This window comes from Filicampus tigris, chromosome 9 (genome assembly GCF_054856515.1).
Source record: "Filicampus tigris isolate MCC_2025a chromosome 9, RoL_Ftig_1.0, whole genome shotgun sequence".
In the NCBI taxonomy this organism is placed as follows: Eukaryota; Metazoa; Chordata; class Actinopteri; order Syngnathiformes; family Syngnathidae; genus Filicampus; species Filicampus tigris.
Window position 1 is genome coordinate 8235393 of NC_141225.1, and position 27754 is coordinate 8263146.

The window sequence follows — 27754 nt, forward strand, 5'->3', positions numbered from 1 at the left end:
GATTTTGTATGAAGGGCCCTGTGTTTGAACAAGGGCTCAGTGTCCATAATTTCACGTTCTGGAATCTTCTCCCTCGAAAGAGTTGTCTTTTCTGCTGCGTTTTACGCCTTCCTCGTGATGGAGCGGCTAGCGAATGTTTGCATTCCAGCGATGCTGCCGCTGCTGTTGCTGTGCTGTTTTCTGACATCAGGCCTGGTTGCTGGTGAGTTTTCGACTTTTTAAATCGACTAAGAGCTTTGATGTGTTTACATTCACATTAGGAAGATATATATGCAGTGTATACATATTCATCCAAATTAATAATTATTCCACTAAACTGCTTAATAAACAGTATTAATGTAAATAAATAGTCTGACGTCCAAAGGTCGTGTGTGTGCGTGTGTGAGTGTGCGTGTGCGCGTGTGTGTGCGTGCGTGTGTGCAGGGGTACCACGCGTCATGTGCGCGTCTTCATGTATACACACAATGCATAAATACAATCATGTAAGTTGTCCAATTATTGTATAAAGCTGAAAAAATAATAAAATATGATATACTGTGCTTAACAAATGGATTATATCACCTGTCATCAGGTTCCGAGAAGTGCTTTTATGCGGATTCTTTGACCATTTTGAATTATAACGAGGAATTTCACAACTGATTTCGCCTATTTGTTTTTTTAATATTTTATCATCAAATAATTTTCATTAATAATTGTATATTATCACTTTGTATATATTATTCATCGTTCTATAGTACTTTTTGTACTGAGTGTTGTTTATAATTTATCTTTATTTTATTTATTTTTCATATTTTTTGTTAATATTATATTGTTTTCATTTATTCGTCATTATATTTTGTTTTGAATGAATGTTTTTACTGTTATTACTATTATTATTATTATTATCATATTACTATTATTATTATTATTATTATTAATGTAATTGTTTCATTTTGTTTTATTTTCATCATTTGAAACAAATTAGTCAAGCATATCATTTAGATCTAAAATAATAATTTCCTATTCAGGAAAGACAATAAGTAAGATTTGACATCTTATTCAATTCTGTTTTATTTTATTTATAGAGCACCTTAAAACAAACCTTGATGAACCAAAGTGCTGTACATAAACAAAACAAAAATCGAACGTGAAAAATAAGATAATTGAACATAAAAAAAATTAAAAAGGCAGAGTGTTATGCTGTGTTGCAAGCCAAATCAAGAAATAATCATGTGTGTTTATTTAATCATTAAAAAGTGTTCAGCACATGCAAGTCAATATAATTTGAGAACAGTATGTAGGAAAATGAATGAATAACAATAAAAATAAAGATATTTTAGCCTCAAAAATATAATTTGGGTTAAAGACCTGCTACAATCACCGAATATTAACCGTGACAGAAATAATTGTTTGGACGGTCTTATGCATTTCAACTCAGGTTACCGCAGTCCCCTGAATGACTTCCAGCGCTCGGAGGGCCGAGAACTGGTCCCCACTTCCTGGAACTTGGCCCACGTCACATTGTTGTTCATCAATTTGGAGGCGTGCGCCACTCACTGCTCGCTTTCACTGGACTGCAGGTACATTGTACTGCATACGCTGTACATTAAAAAAAATGCTGTATAGTGTCAATGAACTCAATTCAACTTGTATTCATATACTGTATATATATATATATATATATATATATATATATATATATATATAGAGAGAGAGAGAGAGAGAGAGAGAGAGAGAGAGAGAGAGAGAGAGAGAGGGAGAGAGAAAGAGAGAGAGAGAGAGAGAGAGAGAGATATTAGGTATTAGATATTAGGGGTGTCGAAAATAGTGCATTAATTGCGATCAATTAATTACAGTCACAGTTAAAGCATTATTTTTAAATTACATTAAGCTTATTTTTCATCTCTAACTTTACTGTTTCTGTCTGGTGATGAGATCCGTTGTGATGCATGGGGCTTGTGCGTGAGTTGCTGGTGGTGTAAAAAAACAATGGTCAGTGTCACCCTGAAGTGGACACTTGATTGATTGATTGGCCATCAGTGTGTTTGGCATAACCTGATAGGCTCCTATTGTAGGTGGGAGGGCAAGTTCAGGAGCCGAGATAAGACGTGCAAATGGAGAAGCATGTGAGAGTTGTTGGTCCGATGAATGGTCAATTTAAAAAACGCCCCAGCGGCACTATTGATAAAGGCAGAGTGATATGCCTTCCTTGTAAGAAGGACTTTGCTTACTAAAGAAGCAGTTCGAGGCTATCACATAAATGCAAAGTAACCAGTTGCGACTAAAGCAACAGCTAATGATAGCAACAAAGACAACAAAGCCATTGCAAAGCTCTTCGCCAAACTAAACTCGAAAACATCCTGTGTATGAGCAAGTCTGCGACCGAGAGGCTGACAAATGGTCTTGCAAAGTGAATAGCGATGAACTGCAGGCCAATCAACATAGCTGAAGACTAGGGATTCATTGAGGTGCTGCAGACAGTCTATAATTAATTGCATCATTTTTTCATGTAAATTTAATAACTTTAAAAACGATTTAAAAAATAATATAGCTGACCGCCATGTTCATTAAACACGTCACTAGATAACTCACGTGTGTAAAACTTGGAATAGATCATCTATAGCGTTTAACCTGAAAGAATGAAGCCTGCCAAGTGAGATTCCGATTTTGATGTGAAAGATGGTCTTTTGATGGCACATAATACACTTTGGACAACGAATAGAACAGGAAGTATCACAGACTGTTGATCATATGCCAGCTACACACGCATGGGCAATGCTGGAATTAATGCAGTATGTCCTCCTTACCTTACGATGACCAGAGTGCTGATTGGTCCAGTGTCTCAGTGGCTTAGTTTACAAGCGCGGTCTCTGCTCGCATTATGGACATAAGGCGCACACCGCCTGCACCTGCCGGGGATTGCGAAGGGTTGAGGCAAAGCAGTTAAGATCAACTCCCGCTTCTTGCTCGTTAAAAATACTCGGCACGGCGTTTGTTTTTAATGTCACCTGCGTGGCATGTCTCCTCTCCAACTGTAAATCCCTCCTTATGCCGGATATGTTCACCACACACACAACCACACACGCACACACGCGTGCCTGCCTTGCCGAAGTACACTTTTTGTAAAAATTGTGGAATGACGTGCCAGTGTGCACCTTGTTTTCTGTTTCTGGTCGACCCCATGCGAATTTTTGCTATGTATTATGGCATTCATTTTTTTCTGTGTCCTCCGCGTTAAATGTGCCCACCAGAGCGTTCAACTACGAAACGCGGCCGACGGCCACGTGCAAACACCTGCGCTGGGTGGGCGACGGCAGCAACGCTGATGTGAAGCGTAATGTCAACTGCGACCTTTACGAGAAGAAAGGTAAGAAAGAGACGCGCAATGCCGCGTAAACTCATGTGTGTTTACGACACATTGTGTGTGTTTGATGCACAGTCTACGTTCGCAAGTGCATCGTGGGTAAAGGCGAGGAATATCGGGGAAAGGTGTTCACCACCCGAAGCGGACTCACCTGCCAGCAGTGGTGGTCCAAGTTCCCTCATGATCACAGGTAAGGGGAACCGTCTGTCATACTACATTAAATGAGCCAACTAGAGGGGGCTGAATCCATCCAAATTTTGTTTCCATTTCCACACAATTGAGTTAAGTTGAGATTGATGGATTTGACAGATGTTTGGACTTAGACCACTTTTACACTAAACTTTTAGCAGCAGCCTTTGGGTGACCGTCATAGATCTTGAAATCACTCCCTCACGAAATGACAAAACGTGGAGTTAGCCCACTGTTGTGATGTGTTCAGGTGGACTCCCTCGCCCGGCAACGGCTTGGAGCTGAACTACTGCAGAAATCCAGACGGTGATCGCATCGGGCCGTGGTGCTACACCACCGACCCCGAGCGGCGGTACGAGAGTTGCAGCATCCCTCAGTGCAAAGACGGTAAGGTAATGTATATACTGTAATACGATTTGCATTAGGCGCAAGTGGAAGGCACCTGGCTCATTGTTTGTTGCTGAGCTAAGTGGGCATGAACCTAATTTAAGTATTATTCATTTGCTTTACTTTGTTTATAAGAATAAACCTAGTCGCGAAGGGCATCATTCATTTGATAAAGTAAAGGGTTAGGGTTAGGGTTAGGGTTAGGGTTAGGCTTAGGGTTAGGCTTAGGAGTATGGTATTCGGGCTGGTGTGTGAGAGGCAGGGGTATGCTGTCAATCAAACAGCCGGGCGCACATGCAGGCAATAGTTGTTTTTAAAGATACGCCTACCAAAAACGAGCATTTTAGCAACGCGTTCCATACATTTGTGATGGATTCATGAAAATGGAGGACTCTAAGGAAAGTAAGAAGACAAAGTAAATTAAATGCAGTTACAACAAGGTCTGGGAACTCATTGTCCGTGGGTGAAGCCAGTGAAAGACGAGTCAGATAAAGCTTTCTGTGGCTGCTGTTGCTCTTATGGAGAAAACTGAACGACTTGAGTTGTGATGGACATAACATAAAGTGTTTCATCAGTGCTTTCCTTGGTTCAGGAAGTGCATAGTGCTGCTATGGTGGACACGTTTGTTTACAACTGAATTTATTGTAGTTACAGTATTGTTATCTCCTGACTATTTTTGATATACTTCTTGTTGTATTTTTGTTTTATGCTGTGGCTGTTTAATTTGAAAATAATTTGAATTTGCAGTAGTTGTAGTAGCCTGTCTTTGTTGGGATTGTCTTTGTTACTGTATTAAATTGTTACTGCACTTCATGCATCTACATGTTGACTTGGGATTTGACAAGGTTTTATTCTGTTTGTGACTATTGTTAAAGTGCATCTACCTCAAGATATGATGAGACTGACTAATTTCAGCCTTTAATTTGAGCTCCTATTGGTGGGTGGTGGGCCTGGGTGTGCACAGGACAAATTCACTTGTATTCACATAAAAAAACATATGTATAGTCGTTTTTATTCAGTTGTATTTTTTATTTGTTGTAAACTTGAAAAAAATTTCTAAAATCACAAAAGAATAGTTTTATTTGACCTGTGAGATTCGTGTATATGTGTGCGTGCTTGGGTGCACGTGCGTGTGTGCAGACGTGTGCATCACATGTAACGGCGAGGATTACAGAGGGCAGGTGGACCACACGGCGAGCGGCAGGGAGTGCCAACGTTGGGACCAGCAGTACCCTCACCAGCACATCTACCAGCCCGAAAAGTACCCATCCCTCATTTGACATTGACGGCGAGCATATGGCCGAGTCTTGATGCGACGTGTCCTCCCCTCAGGTACCCCGACAAGAGTTTGGATGACAACTACTGCCGTAACCCCGACGCCTCGCCCGTGCCGTGGTGCTACACCACCGACCCCGACGTGGAGCGAGAGAGCTGCGAGATCAGCAAGTGCAGTAAGGCCGCTCGGATACGTAACAAATGATTCCAAGCCCAACATTCCCGATAAGGCGTCCTGGGTGGGAATTTGTTCAACGCCCCCCGGGGTTATAATAGTTTGTTGTTTTACAATAAGTCTTGTGTAATAATGTAAAGTGAACAACCGGTACAATTCCCAAACGACTGTTTGACCATTCGTCTTCTGTGCATACCGAAATAAATGCATTTCCATACAAATCTCATTCATGAAATTAATTGGCAAAGACGAAAATGAAGGACATTTTGGCTATAGGCTAATTTTTGTTTTAGTTAGCTTTGTACACATAAAACGTAGTTTCAGTTAGTTTTCGTTTTTTTTAATGAAAATGTTTTGTTTTTTTAATTTAAGTGTTAGTAGCTCATCGACGATTTACGTACATTCCCCCCAAAAATGGAAAAGCATTTCTTTAGCCATTGTCTTTAATTACAGGATAAGATAAGAAGAAGATAAGAACAAGATAACATCACCTAATTTGAAATGTTAACAATTTATTGTAATTTAAATAGTGGCGCCTTGAGATTGTAGTTTAATTCATTACGTGACCATGCTCTTAAGTTGTAACGCAAAACACCTGTAACACAAACTCATGTTTTCCCATTGAAAAGATTTGAAAGACCACTTATCTGTTCGAGCCCCTTTTATGTTGTTTTTTTATAAGGAAAAATAGCACACTCCTACACTGCACCTTTATAAAGACATAGAATAATAACATAATTAAATACAACTTAAAGTATTAAACAATTTGTGTGTCATAATTTCATGCTGCAACTCATTGTGCTGCTCCTTCTGGTGTGCCAGCCTTTGCCACCGGAAAGTCATGCTGAAACAAACAAAGAAAAACAGACTTCTTTTTCTTCTACTACTACTACAGTGACTGAGTAAGATTAGGCCTTTTCTGTAGAGGATAAGGAATATATGCCTGTTGATAGATTTAATTTTTTTTTATTAATACCATCTGTGTCAATGCGTTGTATTAGTTACAGTTTTTAGTGGTTTAGTATCAAACAGAACGTTGCTATGATAATACCATAGTTAGTTAGAGATGATTGGAACATTTAGTTTTTCGCAACGTGGACTTTTCTCCAAATTTGCAACAGGAGTTGTGCAACAGGAGTTCCCACTGTTTACCATTCGGGTTTGGTGGCGGGAGGTTGAAGCAGTTGCGCCATTTTGTGACATAGTTGAGAGTCAGCAACACAAGCTCACAATTATTTTGATTTTGACATTCTGGAAAAATATTGTCCAACAATATTGTACTACAGCGCAGTTGTAGTTTTTAATTGTTTTATTATCATTATTGTTGAGAGAATGTTGAATTATTTGATGTATATTATTATTTTTTAATTATTATCAAATTTGACTAATATTTAAAGATATTATTATTACATTTTAATAATATTTATTTATATATTTTTTCCAACCCTGGGGAGAGAAAAATATGAACCCTCCATTTAATGTCAAAAAGTTTCGACAACCACAGCTGCTGTCGTTTTACCGTAAAAACAGCAAAAAAACAATTTTTGAAAATACAAGTGTTGTATTTTCATTCACGGAATCAGCACTTTTCAATTAGCGTAGCATGTACATGTATGTGGCGCATGCATCTCGAATCACCAGCAGCTCCATAATCTAGATTACTCGGTTGTGCAATTTCACACTTGATAGGCGGGCCGGCACTCCAGAGACCCAACTATTTGCATGCAAGGTATTAAAAAGTCAGTTGTCCATATTATGGTCCTTTAAGATTCCTCTCCCCCGTGACTTCTCCTCAGCTGAGGTGCGCGTGGAGAAGCGTCAGCGCTCCAGCTTCACCACCAACTGCTTCCGCGGCCGCGGAGAGGACTACCGGGGAAGAGTCAATGAGACCACGTCGGGCATCCCCTGCCAGCGGTGGGACGCACAGTATCCTCACGAGCATCCCTTCTATCCCAACACGTACGAATGCAAGTGAGTGTCAACTTTCACAAAGTGATGGAGGGAAAGCAGCACTGGTGGGAAGCAACCTAGTGCAAATACTTTGTCACTGTACTTTTATAAGATTTTTCAAGTATATTTGCTTTACTTGAGTCCTTATTTTATTGACAACTTTTTACTTTTTCTGGATCTTGGACATTATGATACATACATACAGAAGAGGATGGTCAAACCTTCTAGCATTGGTTTGACTTTGATGCTATCAAAACGTGTAGCTTTCCTAACATTCTAAAGTGAGTAACAAAAAAATTCTAAATTAGCAAATGGTAACATCTGGAAAAATGCATAAAATACCCTCCATCTCGGACGTCATCTTATGCCTCTAATTAAATATGCAAAAAAGCACAGCGCCTGAGAAAAACAACCAATCAGAGGCAGAATACTTATTAGGGTTAAGAAGGTAACAAGTCAGCGCACGGCCACATACTTGAAATAAAGGAATGTTTTTAAGAGGTCACTTACTGCCATCTAGGGGCTTGGAGGAGAACTACTGCCGCAACCCAGATGGCTCCGAAGCCCCCTGGTGCTTCACGTCCGTGCCGGAGATGAGGACGGCGCTCTGCCTGCAGATCAAGCGCTGCGCCGATGACATTGACGCAGAGGGTACAGCACACAGTAGAATGGGATGCAATGGAATAAACGCAAAGAACATTAACAGTAGCAGCACACAAGAAAAGAAAATAAGAAGGAATATACTTTTTTTTTTTTTTTTTTTTCAGAATAACATAAAAGCCCTCAATAACAATAATGCCATTCATCATGTACATTGTGACTAATAACTTTTGGTCAACAGCATAAAGATTTATGTTTGTAATATGGACTTATGACATCTTGGTAAATAGCTGTCTTTAATTATAAAATGTATGCTTAAACACAATATGACTCATTGTCAAAAAACAGTTTTACCCCCAAGAAATGTTGAGAAATGCTATAGAATGCGTACTCTGGTAGTTTTGGGTACTTCCTTCCATGGCTTGAAAATAATTTTACTGTGATTTAATGCTTTCAGACTGCTACCATGAAAATGGGAGAAACTACCGAGGCATGGTGCGCAAAACTCGCAAGGGCATCACTTGCCAAAAGTGGAACGTGAACACACCTCACCGGACCAAGTATGAATGTTGAAGGTGGAAGGCATAACAGCAAAGCATTCATATGCATATAGGCTAATTCCTTTTCATTTTTCCTATTGTCTTGGAAAATTTGACAACAAAATCTCAAATGAGTATCCATGTAGTCTTTCCAGGCAACAGTCAAAATGTAAAACTGAGCACGGACATTCAGTGTTAATTGTTTGAATGATATAACAGGATCAGGCACCAAAATCTGTCCGTCAATTAAAGGAATTAGCCTCACCTTTTTTCTACTAGTGAAGTTTAAATAAATAAATAAATGGGAAGTAGTTTTCTTAAAGTTTAATTTACATGTAGTCTATGAATATAAATAATCAAGTGTAGAAAGCAACAGTGTAATATATTTACCTCACTCCCCCACGTGTGCAAATGTTCACAAGTGTTTAACACTGTTAAAAAAAAAATTTCTTAGCAAGCATCTCCTAATATTTTGAATTAAAAACACAATTTTTAAAAAAAAATTGTAGTTCTTTTGTCAGTTTTAATTTTGCTGCTTTCGCTGATTTTAGATTTTTGTCGAGGTACCGTTTCGGTACCGGTATACTATCGAAGTCAAAATGTTGGTATTGTGACAACACTACGTTACATATCATCTACTGATCAGCATTTGATTTTTCAGAATAAACCCCAGGACGCATCCCGAGGCCAACTTGACGGAGAACTACTGTCGGAATCCAGACGGGGACCAACACGGTCCTTGGTGCTACACCATTGACTCCAAAACCGAGTTTGACTACTGTGCCATCAAGCAATGCGGTACTTAATTGTGTTTTTTGTTCTTGTTCTTGTTGTTCATTCATGTAAAAAACAAGTAAAACAACAGAGCTTCTGTAAAGCATTTTTCATCTTCTAAACAGCTGGAGAGAAAGTATCCCTCACGGAACCAGTGGGTATGTGCCTGAATTCATACTTTTATTTTACAATATAAGAGCCTTTGATCAGCAGATTTTTTTTTTTTTGCTTTTCAAGCTCAAACGTGAGAAGTGGCCATGGGATGTCCTGTATACAAGAAGCACAATGGCATTTCTGTATACAAGAAGCACAGTGGCATATCAATTGGTGCTGTGACAGAATATTTTAATAAAGTACAATATTATACAGTGATATTTTTTGCATTAAAAAAAAAAACCGTCACAGATTTTTCAAAAGTCTGCTGGGAGAGGCAGCTCACCTGCCATCCTAATGAGAACAAGCGCTATAGAAAATGGATTGATATTTATAATACATGACATTGTCATTGCTGTATTAATGAAGCAAATTGATGTCTTTGCCCACACAGAGAAAGTTGAGTTCAGTGAATGTGGGAAAAGAGAGGACCGCTTCCAGAGTACAAGGTTACGCGTTGTAAACGGCATACCGGGGAACTCGCCGTGGACAGTTAGCCTCAGAGACAGGTGTGTGCATGTGTGTGTCACAGAGAAAGATAGCTAGTTCCTTTTCAATGAACTTGAACAAGAAAAACACACTCAGCCATGCCACATTTGAACACTAACTTGCCCGCTTGCCTGACAGGAAAGGAAACCATTTTTGCGGAGGAGCCCTGGTGGACGCCAGATGGGTGATCAGTACCAAGCAGTGTTTCTCCTCATGGTAATGCTTTGCTTTGGTTATTAAATGTACTTTTTAAATTATTTTTTTTGTATTAATTAAATTTTGTAATTGATCGCGTCAAAATATTTTACGTATTTAACGCATGCGTAGAATGACCGTCGATGCATAATCCGACTCAGATGTGTACGGTGAGCAGCAGAGCGGACGCGAGTCGTCCGCGGGAGTGTAAAGAAGCATTTCGAAAGAAGAGGGTAGATTTAAATCTCAGAAATGTGAATGAATTGGTTTGCCTCAGTGACTGAGGATGAGTAGAGAAGAGGGCTGTCTTGTTTTGTGTTAATAAAGTCAGTTTAAAGAAGGAACACAGGACATGCTGATACCACCTGCAGCATAGCACAGCATAACATGAGCCAATCACACACTTCAGGGACCTCTCGGAAAACATAAACTCTATATTAGAAGGACCACATATAAATGTGTACATTAGACACACACACACACACACACACACACACACACACAAAACTCTAAGAATATCACAAGGGCCACATATAAATGTGTACATTACACACACACTCACACACCACACACACACATTGTTGAATGTATATATCCGTTTTGTGTCTTTTATCTTTTCCATTCCAACAACAATTTAACGAAAAATATGGCATATTTTGGAGATATTTCGAATTGCGATTACTTACGATCAATTATTTTTTAAGCTGTGATTAACTCGATTAAAATGTTTAATTGTTTGACAGCCCTGATATATATGCACCCATCCATTATCGATACCGCTTATCCTCACAAGGTTCGCGGGGCGTGCTGGAGCCTATCCCGGCTGTCTTCGGGCAGTAGGCGGGGGACACCCTGAATTGGTTGCCAGCCAATCGCAGGGCACACAAAGACAAACATCCGCACTCACAATCACACCTAGGGGCAATTTAGAGAGTCCAATGAACTTATCATGCATGTTTTTGGAATTTGGGAGTAAACCGGAGTACCGGGAGAAAACCCACGCAGGCACGGGGAGAACATGCAAACTCTACACACGGAGCCGGGATCAAACCCACGACCTCTGAACTGTGAGGCGGACATGCTAACCACACAGGGAGGCCGGAGCTGGGATCGAACTATATATCGAACTATATATATATATATATATATATTATATATATATATATATATATATATATATGTACAGGATGGATGTATGTGCCATGAAAGTCTCACATCTCATCTTTCCTTGCTGTCTGTGTGCTCAGCTATGTGGATCTTCCCGGCTACTCTGCCATGCTAGGCACCTTGTTCCGTGACCCGCTGGACGATGAACCTGGCGTGCAGACCATCCCTCTCACCAAGATTGTCTGCGGACCCTCCGAGTCTCAGCTGGTCATGCTGCAGCTGGAATCGTGTGTACATCCTTGCATCCTTGTACACACACACGCACACACACACACACACACACGCACACACATATGCATTCCATCTGACACTATTCTCTCTTTGTGTCTGTAGCCCGGCCCAGTTTAACGAGCGCGTCTCTCAGATCTGTCTGCCTCCTGAACGCTACATTGTGGCTGAGGGGACCATTTGTGAAATAGCAGGATGGGGCGAGACCAAAGGCAAGTCATAATAATGCATTAAAAATAAGATATACAATAACAGTAGTACTTTGAGATACAAGTGACCCGATTGTGCATTCAAAACAACCAAACAAGGTTGTCGTAAGAAGCGTCAGCCTAATGCTATCATTTTATGGAAAATGCCATTGACACGCTAATGCTACAGTTAGCATCGATAGTCACAGTTTTAGAAATAATATTTAAACACAAATGGTGGCACAACATGTAGACAGTAAAACAATACTTACATGCATACATTATTCACTGCGAAAAAAAAACTAATATTACAGCACTTTACTGAGCCACTAGGAGAAGTACATTGTGCCTCGTTTGTGTCAGCATGACTGGCCATCTTTCTTTACATTACTTTCTATACATGCTATTTAATTATGTTATTACTCTGTGCTTTTATAAAGTACAATATTATGTTATTTTTCCTTATTAAAAATTAAACTTATTAAAAACACAAACACATACATGTTGGGTGTATTTGGGGGAAGGTTGGAAACGGATTAATGGCATTTCCATTCAATTCAACGGGAAAAGATGATTTGAGCGATTTTTTTTGTGTGTGTTATGAGCAAGGTTGCTAAACATATTAAACAAGTATACCCTAATTTTCACTTAGGGTCTATTCCCTTGTGTTGTCAGCCATTTAGATATTTATGGCTGTGTTTTGAGTTATTTTGTGGGTAAAGTAAATTTACACTGTTATACAAGCTGCACACTGACTACACTTTAGCAGTCTAATTTATTCAGTGCTGTCCTATGAAAACAATAATTTACACACTTTGAAATACTGTAAGCCTGAATTATTGTCTGCACACAACAGAATGCTTAGTTTTACTCACTATGAGCTGTTTCTACAATGTTGACCTTCAAGTGTAGCTCACTAACATTGTGCAGGTGTACCTAATTATGTGTCCCATCTTGTACTCACTCTTGTGCTTCTGACGGTGTTTGGCAAACAGATGGTTGTTACTATTTTCAGCATTATTCAACATCTGTCCAGCTCCCGGTTCTGCCAAATCATTCCTTTGCTCTCCTTTCAAGGCACCGGAGACGAGACAGTCCTCAACGTGGCCCAGATACCAGTGCTTGGCAATAAGGATTGCAACAAATACTTCCGAGGTCGGGTCCGGGAGAACGAGATGTGCACCAGCTCCTTCCAGGGAGGTGTCGGAGCCTGCGAGGTGGGTGACCACTGGGATTGGAAGCAATACTTTGCCCTGTCTCTATTTTGAAATCTTGAACATTTAGTTGTAGTGGGGATAGGGAAGGGTGTGACACTTAGGCAGCAAGATGGCCTTGTGGGTCACATCCGAGCCACAGTAAAAAAAAATCTGGGATCAAATTTCAGCTCCAAAAAGCTTCAGATGCCTGCTAGAAAGATGAAGATGGATTCCATGTTTCAACATGACACTCAGACCCAAAGAAGCTTGGAAATGGCCCTGAATCCCCAGACCAAAACCCAATTAAGAATATGTACGGTGACTCTTGCGCTAGATATGCCCTCACAGCTCGACACATTTAAAGCGCTCCTGCCCAAAAATGTTATGAAATGAGATGATGATACAACCATATTTTGTACTTTCAAATAAATAGCTAGTAAGCAAAACAAGTCAATAAAAGCCTACTAGAACATCTGAAGTTTATTTGGGGTTCATCAGATACACTTTACACAGTGACAGGTGTGTGCTGACTCCCATTTACCACAAGTAGCACATTACCTCAGTACAAGTAGCACATTACCTCAGTTCTTTATTTTATTCCTCTCGCCAAAAGATTTTGTTTGTTGGAATCGAGTCGTTCGGGTTATAGGGCCCATGAATGGTGAAAAAATGTTTAATAATTTATCTTGGTCTCATTTTTTTTCATATCATAAAAACATTTGAACGGGGATGGGTAAACCTTTTATATCCACTGTTCGTGTACCCGCAGAGGGACTACGGTGGGCCACTGGCGTGCCAGAACCGCGACTGCTGGGTCCTGGAGGGCGTGATCATCCCCATGCGGCGCTGCGGACACCCGGGCCAACCCAGCATCTTCATCCGCGTGTCGGTCTATGTGGACTGGATCAAGAAGGTCATGGGCTTCGCTTAAGGAAGTGCAGAAGGGAAAATTTGATTATTTGATGTTATGATGTTTCTCACATTTTTTTATGAATGTTTATTACATTAAACAATGATAAACTGAGGAACCTTGACTTGTGAGTTTAATTTGGTTCATGATCAAGATTGAGGCTCGTATGTAAACTAAAGTGTCCTCATTAAATTGAATTGAAATGACATTAATCCATTCCACAATGTAATTACCTTATTTTATGTAATATTCTAGGGGCGCGGCCTAGTGAGTGACATTAGGAGCTAGGGTTACGTTGGCCCACTTTGTCTATGTGTGAGCGTCTGGGCGCGAGTTATTGCCTACAGCAGATGCTTGGGAGTTTCTTCATTTTGCATTTGTGTGTAATTGTGTTTGTCCCGTTCATTCAACAGCTGACACGGTGCTGTGTCTCTTCTTGCCTGTAATGCGAGGGCATTACAGTTTGCTTCATTTTTTTCCACTACACTCAAGCAGTGGCATATTTGACATTAAAATTTTGGCTTGCAATACAATTCCAAAAAAAACAACAAGCAATGACTTGAATGTTGGCAATGACTTGAATGTTGGCACACATGTAGAGTCAAGGTACCATTGCACAGAGCCTGTTTTTGGAACCATTATAAAAAACAAGTGGTTTTGAACATGTTAGTACAGCTAACTAACGCATGTACAGATACAGATACAGAGTGCAAAGTTGCTAAGGTGTGAATATGTATTGTGACTGAGCAAGATTGTACGACTTGACTTATAAACTTGCTTAACCCGAGTAATAATTTGACTCGACTTTCTTGAAATTGAGCGAAGTCTCAACTTGACTTGCCACAGTAACTTGCTTGGAACGTGAAGGCTAAATCTTGAGACTTCTGATTTGACTCATGACTTGCCTAAAAGGGGAGTTTGCAGTGTTAAAACTGCCAGCAAAAATTTGAATTTAACCTCATTTCACTAATCGCTCCCCACTTTACTCCCCTCACTAACATTCAGTTCAACCATATACCAAAGCTAGCAATACTAAGCTAGCATTAGCACTGTAATATGTATGTAACGTAAGCCATGGCTGCTATGGTAACCTGACTTATTCATAATGGAGTGTTACTATAATCTGTATATCTGTTTTATTTTTTGTAATGTGCAATTAATTAAAAATCAAAAAGAGGTGATAACCGTACCTGTCGAGAAATGTTGCTAATTCTGCATTGCTTCTGAATCCCCTCAGCTGCCTGAGGTCACTCTGCTTCCTTAGGCTCTGCCCAATTCTTGGCAAACGAGGTATTTGCATTTTTTTTAAATCACAAACTCCCCATTCAACCCAAGTCATAACTTGACTTGCTTCATAATTTGTTACAGTAACTTGTGTTGCTTGAAACTCAAAAGTTAAGTTTCGCCTTATCGCTTGCACATACAATGGGGCCTTGCGTTACATGCGGCTCGACTTCTTTGAGATATGCATGTCGTGATTGGACTGATTTTTTGCTTTGGCTGGTGAGAGCAGATTGGAGACACCAGTGCTGCGCTAAACTCAAGTCAAAACTTTGACAAATAGTGAACAATTCTTCAAAAAAGAGGTTTCAAAATATTTAATTCCACTCTCAGTTCAGGTTTACACTGTCAAACTAAACATAAACTAGAGAGAATTATACCCTCTGGATTTAAAACACCCAAAGAAATGCTTAAAGCGGAAATCAACTCAAACATATTCTTTTCAAGAGTATGTTCCCAGCCGGCCCACTAGTTGAAACACGGCATTCTGATTAATATTGCGTTTGTGGAATATGAGTTAAGCAGCAAAATCCACCCGTTTTAACCACCGCAGGAGGCGGCTATTTTGTCATTTCTGTCGACTGAAAATGACATCACAACTACTCAGGGCTCAGGTAAAGAACAATCACGGCTCAGCTTCAGAAAACAGGTCAGCCGTGATTAACACAGATGCTTATTTTAGCTACTACTCTAATAAGCATCTATGTTGCTGTGCTTTAACCATTTAAGCAACAGATTTAACACATATTGTTCAGCAACAGCATGTAGGCAGGCAATGTAACAGCACTCATAGTCATACATTCTTTATCCTCTGCGTAGAACGACTAATATTAGTGCCAAACCGATGAGCTCAGAAAACAGTCTAGGCAGGACACGCCCTGCTGCAATATGATTGGCTACGGCAGAGGCATAACTGCCTAGAATTCAAGTGGCATTCAGAATAACGCCTCAGTGAGCAGTCCGTCTGTCTTACACTGACCCCAGGTGGCCAACTGGGGCACACCAGAAGGAGCACCATGTAATTGATGCAGTATGCCAAAAACTGTTTTTCATTCTTTTTAATTCTATTTAATGATATGATTACTGTATGTTTTTATAAAGTACCACCACTTTGTGTGAGTTACTACCACCACTGCTTTACTGTACGCACCATCTAACTCCTCTGACTGGAGCTCCATATCACCTTCTGTGCACCCACCACCCCATTCCCACTTTCACCCAACCCCACCCTCCACTCTCTCGAAAAGAAATCCCTCTTGAGTCGGTCTTTTGATGGCGGCCCCCCAACCTCTAAAGACACGCCTTTGTGCCTAATGCCCCACTGTATGCGCTGCACATTCTTTCTCGTTCTATAGGAGGATTTTTGCAACGCGCTGCCGATGAGCCCACGGAATTCAGCTTAAATAAACCTCAAGACCAGGAGTCCCCCAAAAAAATCTGCAGCATGCACTGTTCCACTCTCAGGCTTCTTTTCTTTCACTGACAGTCAAAGATAAACAAAAAGACGTTTTTTTTTTTCTTCTTACGATGCAGCCATAAGAATGTTCTTTCACTTTCACTTAGTCATATTCACAGTGGATGACTTGTTTCATGTTCAAGTATGAATGTGCCCCCTTGAAAATCTCTCACTTCTGGAAAAACAAACGTTAATTTTTTTTTTTGTTTGTTTTTTAATAAATAATGCCAAAGAAATATGCAAAAGTGTGCAGTAATTGTTTTATCCTTTGGGTATTTTGACAAAAGAATGTCACAGACGGTAATTATGAAAATTAACATTATGTTTTCTTTTTGACAGTTTGGTCAACAATGTATTTGGACCATGGCATCGTCACAAGTTACATAGACAAAAGTACTTGAACATCTGACCATGACAATATTAGATTATAGACAAAGTACTTGGACATCCGACCATGATTAAACTACATGTAATCGTGATGTCAAATGTACGCTAGGGTACAGTCCAGTCCATGGGGATAGAGAACACATTTACGGGAATTTTTCCACAAAGTGTCTGTTGTTGCTAAATTTTGTCCACTTGCATTCTGAAACATTCTGAAATTGGCTTCATTCAGATTTGATGCCTGATATCGATGCACTTGTAAAAAGATGCCAAGTTTCAGGAACAAAGTAAGCCTACATCATATTAAATGTTGTGCTACCCTTATACTGCAGTTCTTTGACAATGAATACCTCCTAGAAATGTCTTAAGAAAGTGAATATTGTAAACTAGCAGTCAGTTTAAAAGAGGTTGGTTTGGTGGAACTATTTTATGTGTTTTTTTTCATGCACTGCCGCAACTTCTATGTATTTTTATTACAAGGCATTGGGAGAACTGCACCCTCTGACTGAAAGGTTTACACTTCATTGTTTTGTGGTGTGAGTCTGTTGAAGTTGTCCAGATAAAAGATGTCACATCGCTCATATGATTGACAACAACATAATCAATAAATGTGAATGTTTTCCAAGTTTATTTGGAATTATCTGCACCTAAAAAATCGGCGGGAAATGAATTGTCAGTATTGGGTTATTATTTATAATTATTTACTAACTTATTAGGACACAAATATACAGTCCCAGTCCACTTGAGATCAAATTGTGTGAATGTGGCCTTGGTGCAAAAATGAGACTGACACTCAAGCTATAAACAAAAGCATTGGGACACCTGAACATAGGTGATTGATGGGCAAGTTATTCCATCCCAAACTCATCTTTGCGCACCAAGGCCATAGGACAAAGTTCCCCAAACTTATAAAAGTGTAGGACCTCTCACTCTCGCGTGCTGTGAAGTGGGTTCCACTCAGGCCCTTTGGGGGCGTGGTTGTGCTTTCGCTACTCCTCCTGTACGCTGTATCATGCTTTAATTGAGAAAGTAGGCAATGCCATAAGAGAAGCCACAGAGCTACGACCCTCCCCGCCCCCTTGTTACACTGCAACCGGGTTTTATTCGTGACTGGAAGTGGACGTGCGTTTTGTGGGGGCATCACACACATTTCTAAATTGGGGGAGACGGACAGAAAACAGCAGAAGTTTTCAGTTGGCGCGGTGTCAGCATCCAACAGGTGAAGCTGCAAAAACACTCGTGGTAATTTCTTTTTAAAAATTGTTTTATTTTTAATTATTATTATTTTGTCTTGCGGCCAATGTGCATGCGCTTCCGTCGATTTGATCATATATATTAGACCTTATTTTTGCACCTGCACACTCGCGTGCAACTTTTATTGGATCCCTCGCTACGCAGCCGCGTTGAGAAAGCATGCATCCCGCAAGTGATGGAAGCTCTTTAAAGCGGGAATGTTGTGTTTGTGCTCGTGTTAAACGCCGAAATTCCATGCAACGGGGTTTTGAATATACAGTATACCACAAGGACGCGAGAGGGTGGAGGGCGCGGGTACATTCAGTCCGCTCGTCAGGCGCAGTACTGGTGGTCGGGCGCGCTGGTTGGAGGCGTGTGTGTTGTGCTCATCACACAAAAGTGACTTGAAAGACGACGGTAGAGCGCAAATGATTCACTTAAACGTGACTTTCTGCTTGTGTGTAACATTTGTGTTGGCAATTAGCGTACAACTGTCCACGAAATGCACGTTGAGGGCAAGTCCGCTTCGGACAAGACTTTTCCAATTCACATTGTTTTGCGTTTGTTTCTTGTAAAACTTTCAGGTTATTATAAATGGCACTTTTGTTGTGTAGCTCGGTGACCTACCCCACAGTTCAAAAGTTCTAGGTTCAAATCTAAGCTCTTTTCAAGTTTACATGTTCCCCAATGCTTGTGCGGGTTTTCTCTGCGCATTTGTGTCGCAGGTGAGCTGGACTATTTGTGTCGCAGGTGAGCTGGAGTCTGTCCCATCTGACGATAATAGAGCGAAGTGGGCTACACACTGGACTGGTTATCATTCAATCACTGGAAGCTTCCATCCACTATTTTTGATAGCACTTGTGCTCATTAGAGTGAAGGGTAACTGAGCCTGTCCCAGCTAACTTTTAGCAGGAGAAGTGGGATAAGTCCTTGACTGGTCGCCATTATAGGTCACAAACCATTCAGACTCACATTTACACCTGTGAACAGTTAAGAGTCTTCAATTAACCTAACATGCATGTTTTTGGATTGTGGTTAGCAACTACTATTTCACCGTGCTGCCCATCCATCCATTATCTATACCGCTTATCCTCACAAGGGTCGCAGGAGTGCTGGAGCCTATCCCAGCTGTCAACAGCGGGGGACACCCTGAATTGGTTGCCAGCCATCACAGGGCACACAGCGACAAACAAACATCCGCACTCACAATCACACCTAGGGGCAATTTAGAGTGTCCAATTAGCCTACCATGCATGTTTTTGGAATGTGGGAGGAAACCGGAGTGCCCGGAGAAAACCCACGCAGGCACGGGCAGAACATGCAAACTCCACACAGGGAGGCCGGAGCCGGGATCGAACCCACGACCTCTGAACTGTGAGGCGGACGTGCTAACCAGTCGACCACCGTGCCGCCATGGATATATATATATATATATATATATATATATATATATATATATATATATATATATATATATATATATATATATATATATATATATATATATATATATATAAAGGGGTGGGTGCACATTGGGGTGTGTGACATTGACCATTGTTTTTTTAAACCCCCAACAACTCGAGCACAAGCCCCATGCATCAAAATGGATCTCATCATCATACAGAAACAGTAATGTTTGCGATTAAAGATGAGATTAATGCGATCAAAAATAACTCTTTAACTCTGACTCTAATTGATTGCAATTAATGCACTAATTTGACACCGCTAATCTATATATGTATTTATATACACACACACATTATATTCTTATGTTCTTCTGTTAAAAATCCTTTGATGCTCACTGAACTGACCTATTGTGCGATGTCATGTACGACCAATATTTATGACTTTAAGGCAGTTTTCCCCACCAAAATTATGATCAAATTCTGACTTTTTACCAACAGAAAGGACATCAATTTTTAGACACGCCGCTAACTTTCGACTTGTCTCCAGCACCCCGGTCCTCAGGTCTTGATGCCCACGCTCTCCAAAACATGAGCAGCAGCGGGCCCAAAGAGCCGTCTTCACCCCGGCCCAGCTCCCCCAAGCCGCCTGCTGAGCCTCTGGAGCGCAGGGGCCGAGGTCGTCCACGCAAGCAGCAGCTGGTAGGACTGGCGTGAGGTCATTGATCATCTGATTGAGTTCTAAAAAATAGTATCAAAACAAAGTTTTGATTGTAAATGTTTCTGTGCAGGAGCCTCTCGGACCACCGACTCCAAAGCGACCAAGAGGAAGGCCCAAGGGCAGCAAGAACAAAGGCTCCAAAACAGCATTTAAGGTTAGGTGTGTCTTGCATTACACTGGTACACCGAATACAGACCAAATAAGAGGACATGAAAGAAAAAAATTACAATGCTCGAACAAAACCAAATTATTGCAGAACTTTCATTCATGTGAATGTCGCTTGGTGATGCAAGACTTGTGCTAGAAAATGCTAAACTTCTGTGAGAAACCAAAACGTTTTTGAGACAACAGAAAACTTTTGCGAGAACTTGTGAAATTATCGTTTATGTCAAGCGGGTTCCTTAATGCAAAACTTGTGAGATCTTGCAAAACTTTTATTCATGTTAATGTGGCTTGAAATTGCAAAGGTTTTGTCAAATAATGCAAAACTTTTGTTAATACTATTGTGACTTTGTGAAATAACGCAAGTTTTGTGCGATCTTCCAAAGCATGTACTATAAATAGCATGTAAACAGAAGAGTGAGGGCCGAGGACCTAGGAAGCTGCAATTAGACAAATGAGATGAGCCCAAAGATCTTCTAGTAAAACTTTTCACTAGTGCTGGGCAATTAATTGAAATTTAATCTTGATTTTGGCTTCTCTCGATCTTACAAACATTAGAATCTAAGAAAAATTATTAATGTGCTGAACGGCGTGGTATGTGTCCAAGTTGTGAAATGTTGTGAAAGTACCCTTAACGTGCTGTTTATGACACCCCATTTGTAGTTTACTGCAAAACTAAACACACAACAAAAATAATTACACACATTGTATATTTAAATACAAGACACATTTCGTTTTAAAAACATCGCCAGGAATAATGCTAAAGTCAATGTAAAATCCACTGACATGCTAACGTGAAATTAGCATCGACTTTGGGACTAATATTCCTTCAAATAACAAATATTTGACAAGAGCTGTAGTAACACATAAATAGAGGTAATATAACAACACTCAATGGCACATATTCTTCCTAGGAATTATACTAATACAGTATACAGACGGGAACTCGGTGAGGGTTACGCAATGCCTAGGTCTGAATCGCACTCCTCTTATCTCATGGCAAGTGTGTACTCCATGCATGCATGGCACCACACTGCCCCTAAGAGGCCAATGCGCACACTGCAGGAACAGCTTGTAATTATTTTTATTTTATTTTGAAAAAAATTATTACTATTATTTTAGCATGTTATTGGTGGTCGACTGGTTAGCACGTCCGCCTCACAGTTCAGAGGTCGTGGGTTTGATCCCGGTTCCGTGTGTAGAGTTTGTTGTGCAGGTCGGAGTACACTCCCTTTTTGGAGTCTTTTCAAGGGGTAATGGAGAGCGAGCGCTCTCGTTGGGGACTCCATCGTTTTACGGTCGGACTTCATTGTTCATATGAGCAATGACAGTGAGACCTGGAAGGGTGTAACTGGGAGGGACAACTCCCCAGCTCCCCAGCCCCTCTAGATCTGATCAGTTGTGTTATTGGACTTATGTGCTCATGTCCATAATGAACACGATAAAACATAAGGGTGCCCATATGTGCACTAGACAACAAGACACCCTAAGGCCCGGTGTGATGGCACCGATTGTAGCGGAAGATGCCGGTCCAACCTGGCAGACCCAAACCATGTTGGTGGACAGTAGCAGTAAGGAATGCCGTCAAGTTGAAGGATGAGTCCAATCTGGTCTTTTGGCTTGTGAGATTCTGGAGGCATCAGGCCAAACTGAATTCATCCAAATGAACCCAAAATAAGTTATCCTAGACAAAGGAGCAATGCTAAATCGTCAAGCTTTTTTGCCTACGCTGTCTAATGTGGATGGAGAGCATATTTAAAAATTGTGATGATGATTTACTGTAGATGATTTGCCATGAAAAAGGGACACAAGGGCATGTGAATGCAGATTACGTTTGTTTTCAAATTGCCTGGCGGACCACAAATACAGAAATAATGTCAGAAAGCCTTTTGTAAACCTTACGTTATTTGTTCACCTCTGCGTATCTTTTTATTGACAGAAAGCGGAGCCCGCTGGAGAAAGACGGCCACGAGGGCGACCGAGGAAATGGGTGTGCAGCAACACGTTGACATTTAACAGACATGGCAAACGGATTTGTATGAAAGTCTTTGTACAGGTCCACCTCATTCATGTCTGATTCACTTCACAGCTGGAGAGGGTCGTTGCAAAAGGAAGTGAAAAGCAAAAGGTGAGGTATCGACGAGACTTAACAGCATAAATAGTCAAATATGGCTGGTCAAGCATTGACTTTGTGGTGCTGATTATTTTGTGTTTCATGGCGAGTCATTGTGTTCTCGCAATTTAGAAAACATTTCTACACTCCTACCCAGTTGAAAATGAAAAACCCTCTAAAAATACCCCAAAAGTCAGTCCCGTACATTTTTTTGTTGTGTGATTCAAAGAAACCCTCCTCGTTCATTTTGTGAATGAAACAGAGATTGCACAACCCAAAGCCAACGGGTCCACATATCACTCAATGTCTGATCCAAGACATCCGCAAAGACGCTTGCAGAAGTGAAACTTTTGAGAGAGTCGACCTTTTTCGGAGCCTCGCGAAAAGGGGAAGAATGACTCGACGGACTGAGCTTAGCATTGCCTTCATCTGCTACCTCGGTTTCCTGACATAACTGACTCTCGGCGAAACTTCGGCAATAAGTCATTCTCGTGTTGTCTTGTATTGATTCACTGTTCGGCGATTGAGTCACATGGTTTCTTTCAGCCTTCTGATGTTTCCCCAGGTGTCTTCGGAGGAAGAGGAGCCAGCCTCCTCGTGGTCAGAACCCTCTTCGTCTCAGGAGGAAGGCCAGTAACGTCGTCACACTACTTGGAGGTTTGGCCGGAACAACAACACTCCACGGGATGATTGGAAGGAAAATGTATGAAGAATTCATCTACCTTGCTGAGAGTTGGAAAATTAAATTCACCTAAAAGATTGACCTCACTGTAAGAAAGCAATTGTCATTCAACAGAAGTTTCTATTAAGGCTGCACATTCTATTGCATTGGTTCCCAGTCATTACTGGGCCAGGGCAAATACACTCCTCACAAAATGTTAGGGACGTATGATTTCCAGGAAAATTTCAGGATTACCATAAAAGGGCCTCGACACGTGAATTTAAGTTGAGTTTCTCCAAACTTTATAAATACGCATGTCCAACTGTTGTGGACTTTTGTTTCAGGACTTTTTGAACAACTTGTCCAACAATTGTTAAGGAGCTGAACAGCAAAATTCAAAACAGGTGTTAATTTCCAAGGATGTCCACTTCCTTTCTGTGACTCTTCCAGTCTCCCTACACCTCTGTTGCAACCTACTGACGACACTGTAAGCTCAGTGGCCACTTCCCTCTGAGAACATCCTGTTTGATGCCTCGCAATGGTGAGATACTCCGGATTAACTCATTCACTGCCAGCTGTTTCCAGACAGAGTTCTGCACATGGCCAGCCGCTCTGCAGCATTTTGTCTGATCTTTCAAGACTCACACAGTACTGTGTTCTGAGACAGTATAAGCACCAAACCAAGCAAAATAAAGAGAACAGATACAGTTCAAGCAGAGCAGTGACTTTGACGCTAGAATTTTTTTGCACTGTGACAGACTGAGAAAGGGCTTTTGATGGCTAAATAATTTATTTAGACAACTATACAACTAAAAAACACTCCATGAGTGATGCTGACTCATTGCATGTCTCCAGTTGTACATTAGTGTCTTTTTTTAACATGATGTTCCTCATTCACTCAATGAACTGCATCATCTTTTCAAATGATTGTGACACACTTTCTACTTAGATATAGCGACACATTTCCTTTCTTTTCCTCCCTTTATAATCATGCATAAACAGACTCTGTTCAAGTGTGGGCCGCCTAAACTTGTCCGACTCCCAACGTGTTGGCATTTCTCTTATCGACATGACAAGTGCAAATTGGCCACCTGATCTTTATCTTCTACACAAAAGCAATGCAACGCTCCCATCTACAGGGATCTGTTAGTCATTACAATACAGTATTTTACAAACTTGAATTTCTTCTCAATTACGTACTTGACAAATATATACATTGGTTGCTGATTCTGATTGACGACTAGAAATGTCCACAACAGTGAATGTTAGTTGTTCATTGTTAGTTGCCTTGGTCTCGTGATGTCAAAATGTGAATGGCATGTCCAATTCTAATTGAACCAGGACATTTATTGGTCGATTCATCGTTCAAACATGTGTTTCGAATTTTGTTCAGCTCCTTGTTAGAGAACAGAAAATTGGGCAAAAAAGTGCAAAAATGACTGAAGCATTAAACAATTTGACAAATATATTCAAAACTTTATAGAAGCTTAAATTTCACCTGTTCATCCTGAAATTTCACTGAAAACCGAATATCCCCAACTTTTTGTGAGTAGTGTGTTTTTACTACACCACCCAAAAATGTCACAAAAAAATATACACTGTAAACAAAAATAATGATTTTATCTCAATTTACTCACCAATGCCCTTATTCAGTGTAAAATATGGGCCTGTTTAGTTCAACACAAAACTTTTAATCTGTTGTATGACCGGCAACAGGTTACATGGACAATTTGCCATACTTTTGGAAGAATGTAGTGCCTGTCTCTATACATCGCTGGCATAAGTAGATAATCAAAGATACATTTGTTGTGTATCAATAAGGGAATCACTGAACATCAATGTGTACAAGTTGTATACCAAGGGTTAAATGAGTGTAGTGTATAAGAACGAGGAACTGAAATGGAAGATTACTGTGTATTATTTTTGTCTGATGTTCAATTCAACCGAAAATGACTCATACCCAGGTCAAAAAATTTTTTAAAGCTCTTTTTTTTCAGTCATAAAAATTATGAAGTGTCATAATGAAGTGCTTTTAATTGCAGATTTTTCAAAAAGATTCCAACCTGCCTTTTTAATTTTTTCACAAAAAAATTCATGTCCAAAATGTATTCCTATCAACAATACATTCAACTCGGCTGTTCCAATTGTTAGAATGTTCTATATTATGGGAGCATGATCCTTTCAAATGGTGCACAAAGTTGTTTCCTTAAATTTTGTTCTTACCGGTACTCATTTTTGAAAATGAAAAATTAACAATACAAATGTAAAATTTCTTTCTTTGATATTTGATTCTTTTCTTTACATTGTTTTATTTTTTAACTACTGTTATGTTTGTGGTCAAGTGGATCTTTTTTTTTTTAAATAGAATATAGGAAAATCTAGAAAAAGTTTTTTTTTAAATGTTGGGGTAAAATTATCATGAAATGTATTTCAGGCATTATTATTTTGTTTTACCCCCATTTGTATTTTTTGTTGTTGTTTTCCATTATTCATTATAATTTTCCTATTATTTTTAAATGTGCTCTCCGTCATGTCCACACAATGTGGTATACTAAATATTGTGATTGGGCAGGGACACAAGGGGCTAAAAGGGCTAATTTGTACAATTTCTTTCGTTGCAAAAACTACTCATTGCTATTACAGTCACATATTTTGTACGCACATGCCTTATTTCACCACAAACGAAGTGTTTCATCGCCAATTTACATAACAAGAGTGTAAATATAATAAAGTTTCCTGTCAGAAGACAGCCCGTCAACTCATAACAATAATCAAGGGTATGCATCACTTTGGGTTTAAGAATACTGAATTTGACTTTTTTCTGTGCTATAATATTTACATGATGTCCTGAAATTATTATCATGAGCAGTTTTACTCCCATTTATTTTCAGTTTGCCAGTTTAAATCCACTTAAGACAGGCACTAAATTATCAATTAACAAAGATAACAAGACATTTCCTACACTGCGTACAAAAAGCAACAAGTGTTGTGACACTCAGGACTTTGCGCCAGTGTTTTTTTATTACCACCATCATGAAACCTCAGGTACAAAAGATTCAGGAGCTTCATTTTCATCTACCCATGAACTTTTGGATTTTTATTTCATTTTATGTTGTGCTGTGTTGAGCATTTAATATCAGTATTGAATGAAAGACCTCACAGAAACCACAATTACCTCAAGAAAAACTGCATTTGCTTAGATGGAAATGTGACTTAGTTCTCCTGTGAAAATGCAGCAAATTCCCCAAAAATGTTTACACCAACTTGATAAAATATTCAAGTTTATGAAATACTGCAGTCTACTGTTTTTCACCATATATTTGATTTTTACTCTATGTTTTATGGGTGACAATTCATGTGCTTTTTGAACTATTTTTACAGTATGTGAGCACAACCTCCATCTGAAATTATTTAAAATAAGAGTCAGGCTACATTTGGTAAAATTTTCTAACCAGTTAGGTCATGGCATACACACGTAAAAGGCCTGATTGTCGAATGTTTGTAAAAGATTAGCAATGGTGATTATTGTGGTGTGATAATGAATAATTTCGCTGGATTTTTGGTTTGGGGGAGGGGACTCGCGATTGTCCGTGGAGATGTTGTTGTGTCTAGTGTGCTGTCTTAGTCTCGAGTACACCGCAGATTTTATTTGTACTCGCCTCGTCATCTGTCTCATTTTAAAAAAAAACAACAATTAAAGTAGGGTACACTCATACTGATATATATTTTTTAAATTTCCACCTCTTAAAAAACAGATTATAGTCTGTAATAGATTATCCAGTGCAGTTATCCACTGGTGCAGTACGTTAATTGATTTTCAATCTACGTAGAACATGGTCAGGGCCAACGATCGTAAATGGAAAACCTTTTAAATATTTAAAATCCAAAATCCTCTAGAGTGATTTACTTAGGACTGAGATTTGTGATTGTTGATGGACAAATTGTGCGTAGTGTGCTGTGTTTTGTCATCTTGAGTACAGCACACACTATCAGACGAGTAAGCACGCTCTGATTTTTTATCTCGTCCTGTGTGGGATCTCTCACATTTTAAAATATGCATGGTGATGTAAAAATACGTATGTACCCTGCTCAAGTGAGTCAGGTATGATATCTCCCTTTGTTGTTGGTTTTTCTTTTTTCTTTAAACTTTTTTTTCCCTTTTATGCACATAAACCAACTGAATTCCTGTCGGAATTTCTATTTCTGTTTGGAAATAAAGTTGAGCAAATTATGAATATAGAGCTCCTACATTTTTTGGGGCAGTGAAAAGGGAACTTTTCCTTCTCTTCCTTTCTAAAAAGCAACTTGAAACCACACCAAACCCCAGTGACTCTGACTGATTTGTAAAACCACCATGACTCTGAGTGATTTGTAATCTAAACGGAATTTTAGCCACAACGTTAGCTGCCAACCTTAGTTGCTAATCATAGCAAAAAGCCAAGCGGACAGTTCAACTGTGGTTGTCTTCAAAGTCACTTTTGGTTAGCAACACTTTGCCACAACATTATTTCTGATAAGGAAGCAGCATTTCATATGGACTAACCTTTAAGACAGTGATTCAAATTGAATTTAAGATACAACA

The 27754-nt window shown here is 39.8% G+C and overlaps 2 protein-coding genes across 3 annotated transcripts; both read left to right on the forward strand.

The window, feature by feature from the left end:
- Position 1: 1 nt before the first annotated feature.
- Positions 2–13872, forward strand: mst1 (macrophage stimulating 1). Its single transcript, XM_086041903.1, has 18 exons — positions 2–202; positions 1418–1559; positions 3231–3346; positions 3419–3533; positions 3783–3919; positions 5060–5180; positions 5252–5370; positions 7166–7340; positions 7840–7970; positions 8377–8479; positions 9120–9256; positions 9358–9390; positions 9780–9894; positions 10013–10090; positions 11317–11463; positions 11570–11676; positions 12730–12869; positions 13618–13872. The coding sequence occupies exons 1-18, from the start codon at positions 118–120 to the stop codon at positions 13777–13779; spliced, it is 2163 nt and encodes a 720-aa protein (XP_085898029.1). The 5' UTR covers positions 2–117; the 3' UTR covers positions 13780–13872.
- A 4123-nt stretch (positions 13873–17995) lies between these two features.
- On the forward strand, positions 17996–27097 carry LOC147141800 (uncharacterized). 2 transcript variants are annotated; one of them, XM_086039965.1, is made up of 6 exons: positions 17996–18098; positions 20066–20217; positions 20307–20390; positions 22338–22388; positions 22488–22526; positions 23077–27097. In XM_086039965.1, the coding sequence occupies exons 2-6, from the start codon at positions 20107–20109 to the stop codon at positions 23146–23148; spliced, it is 357 nt and encodes a 118-aa protein (XP_085896091.1). In that variant the 5' UTR covers positions 17996–18098; positions 20066–20106; the 3' UTR covers positions 23149–27097. The 2 variants fall into 2 exon arrangements, with proteins under 2 accessions (XP_085896091.1, XP_085896092.1); XM_086039966.1 differs by having other exon boundaries at positions 18072–18121.
- The last annotated feature ends 657 nt before the right edge of the window (positions 27098–27754 follow it).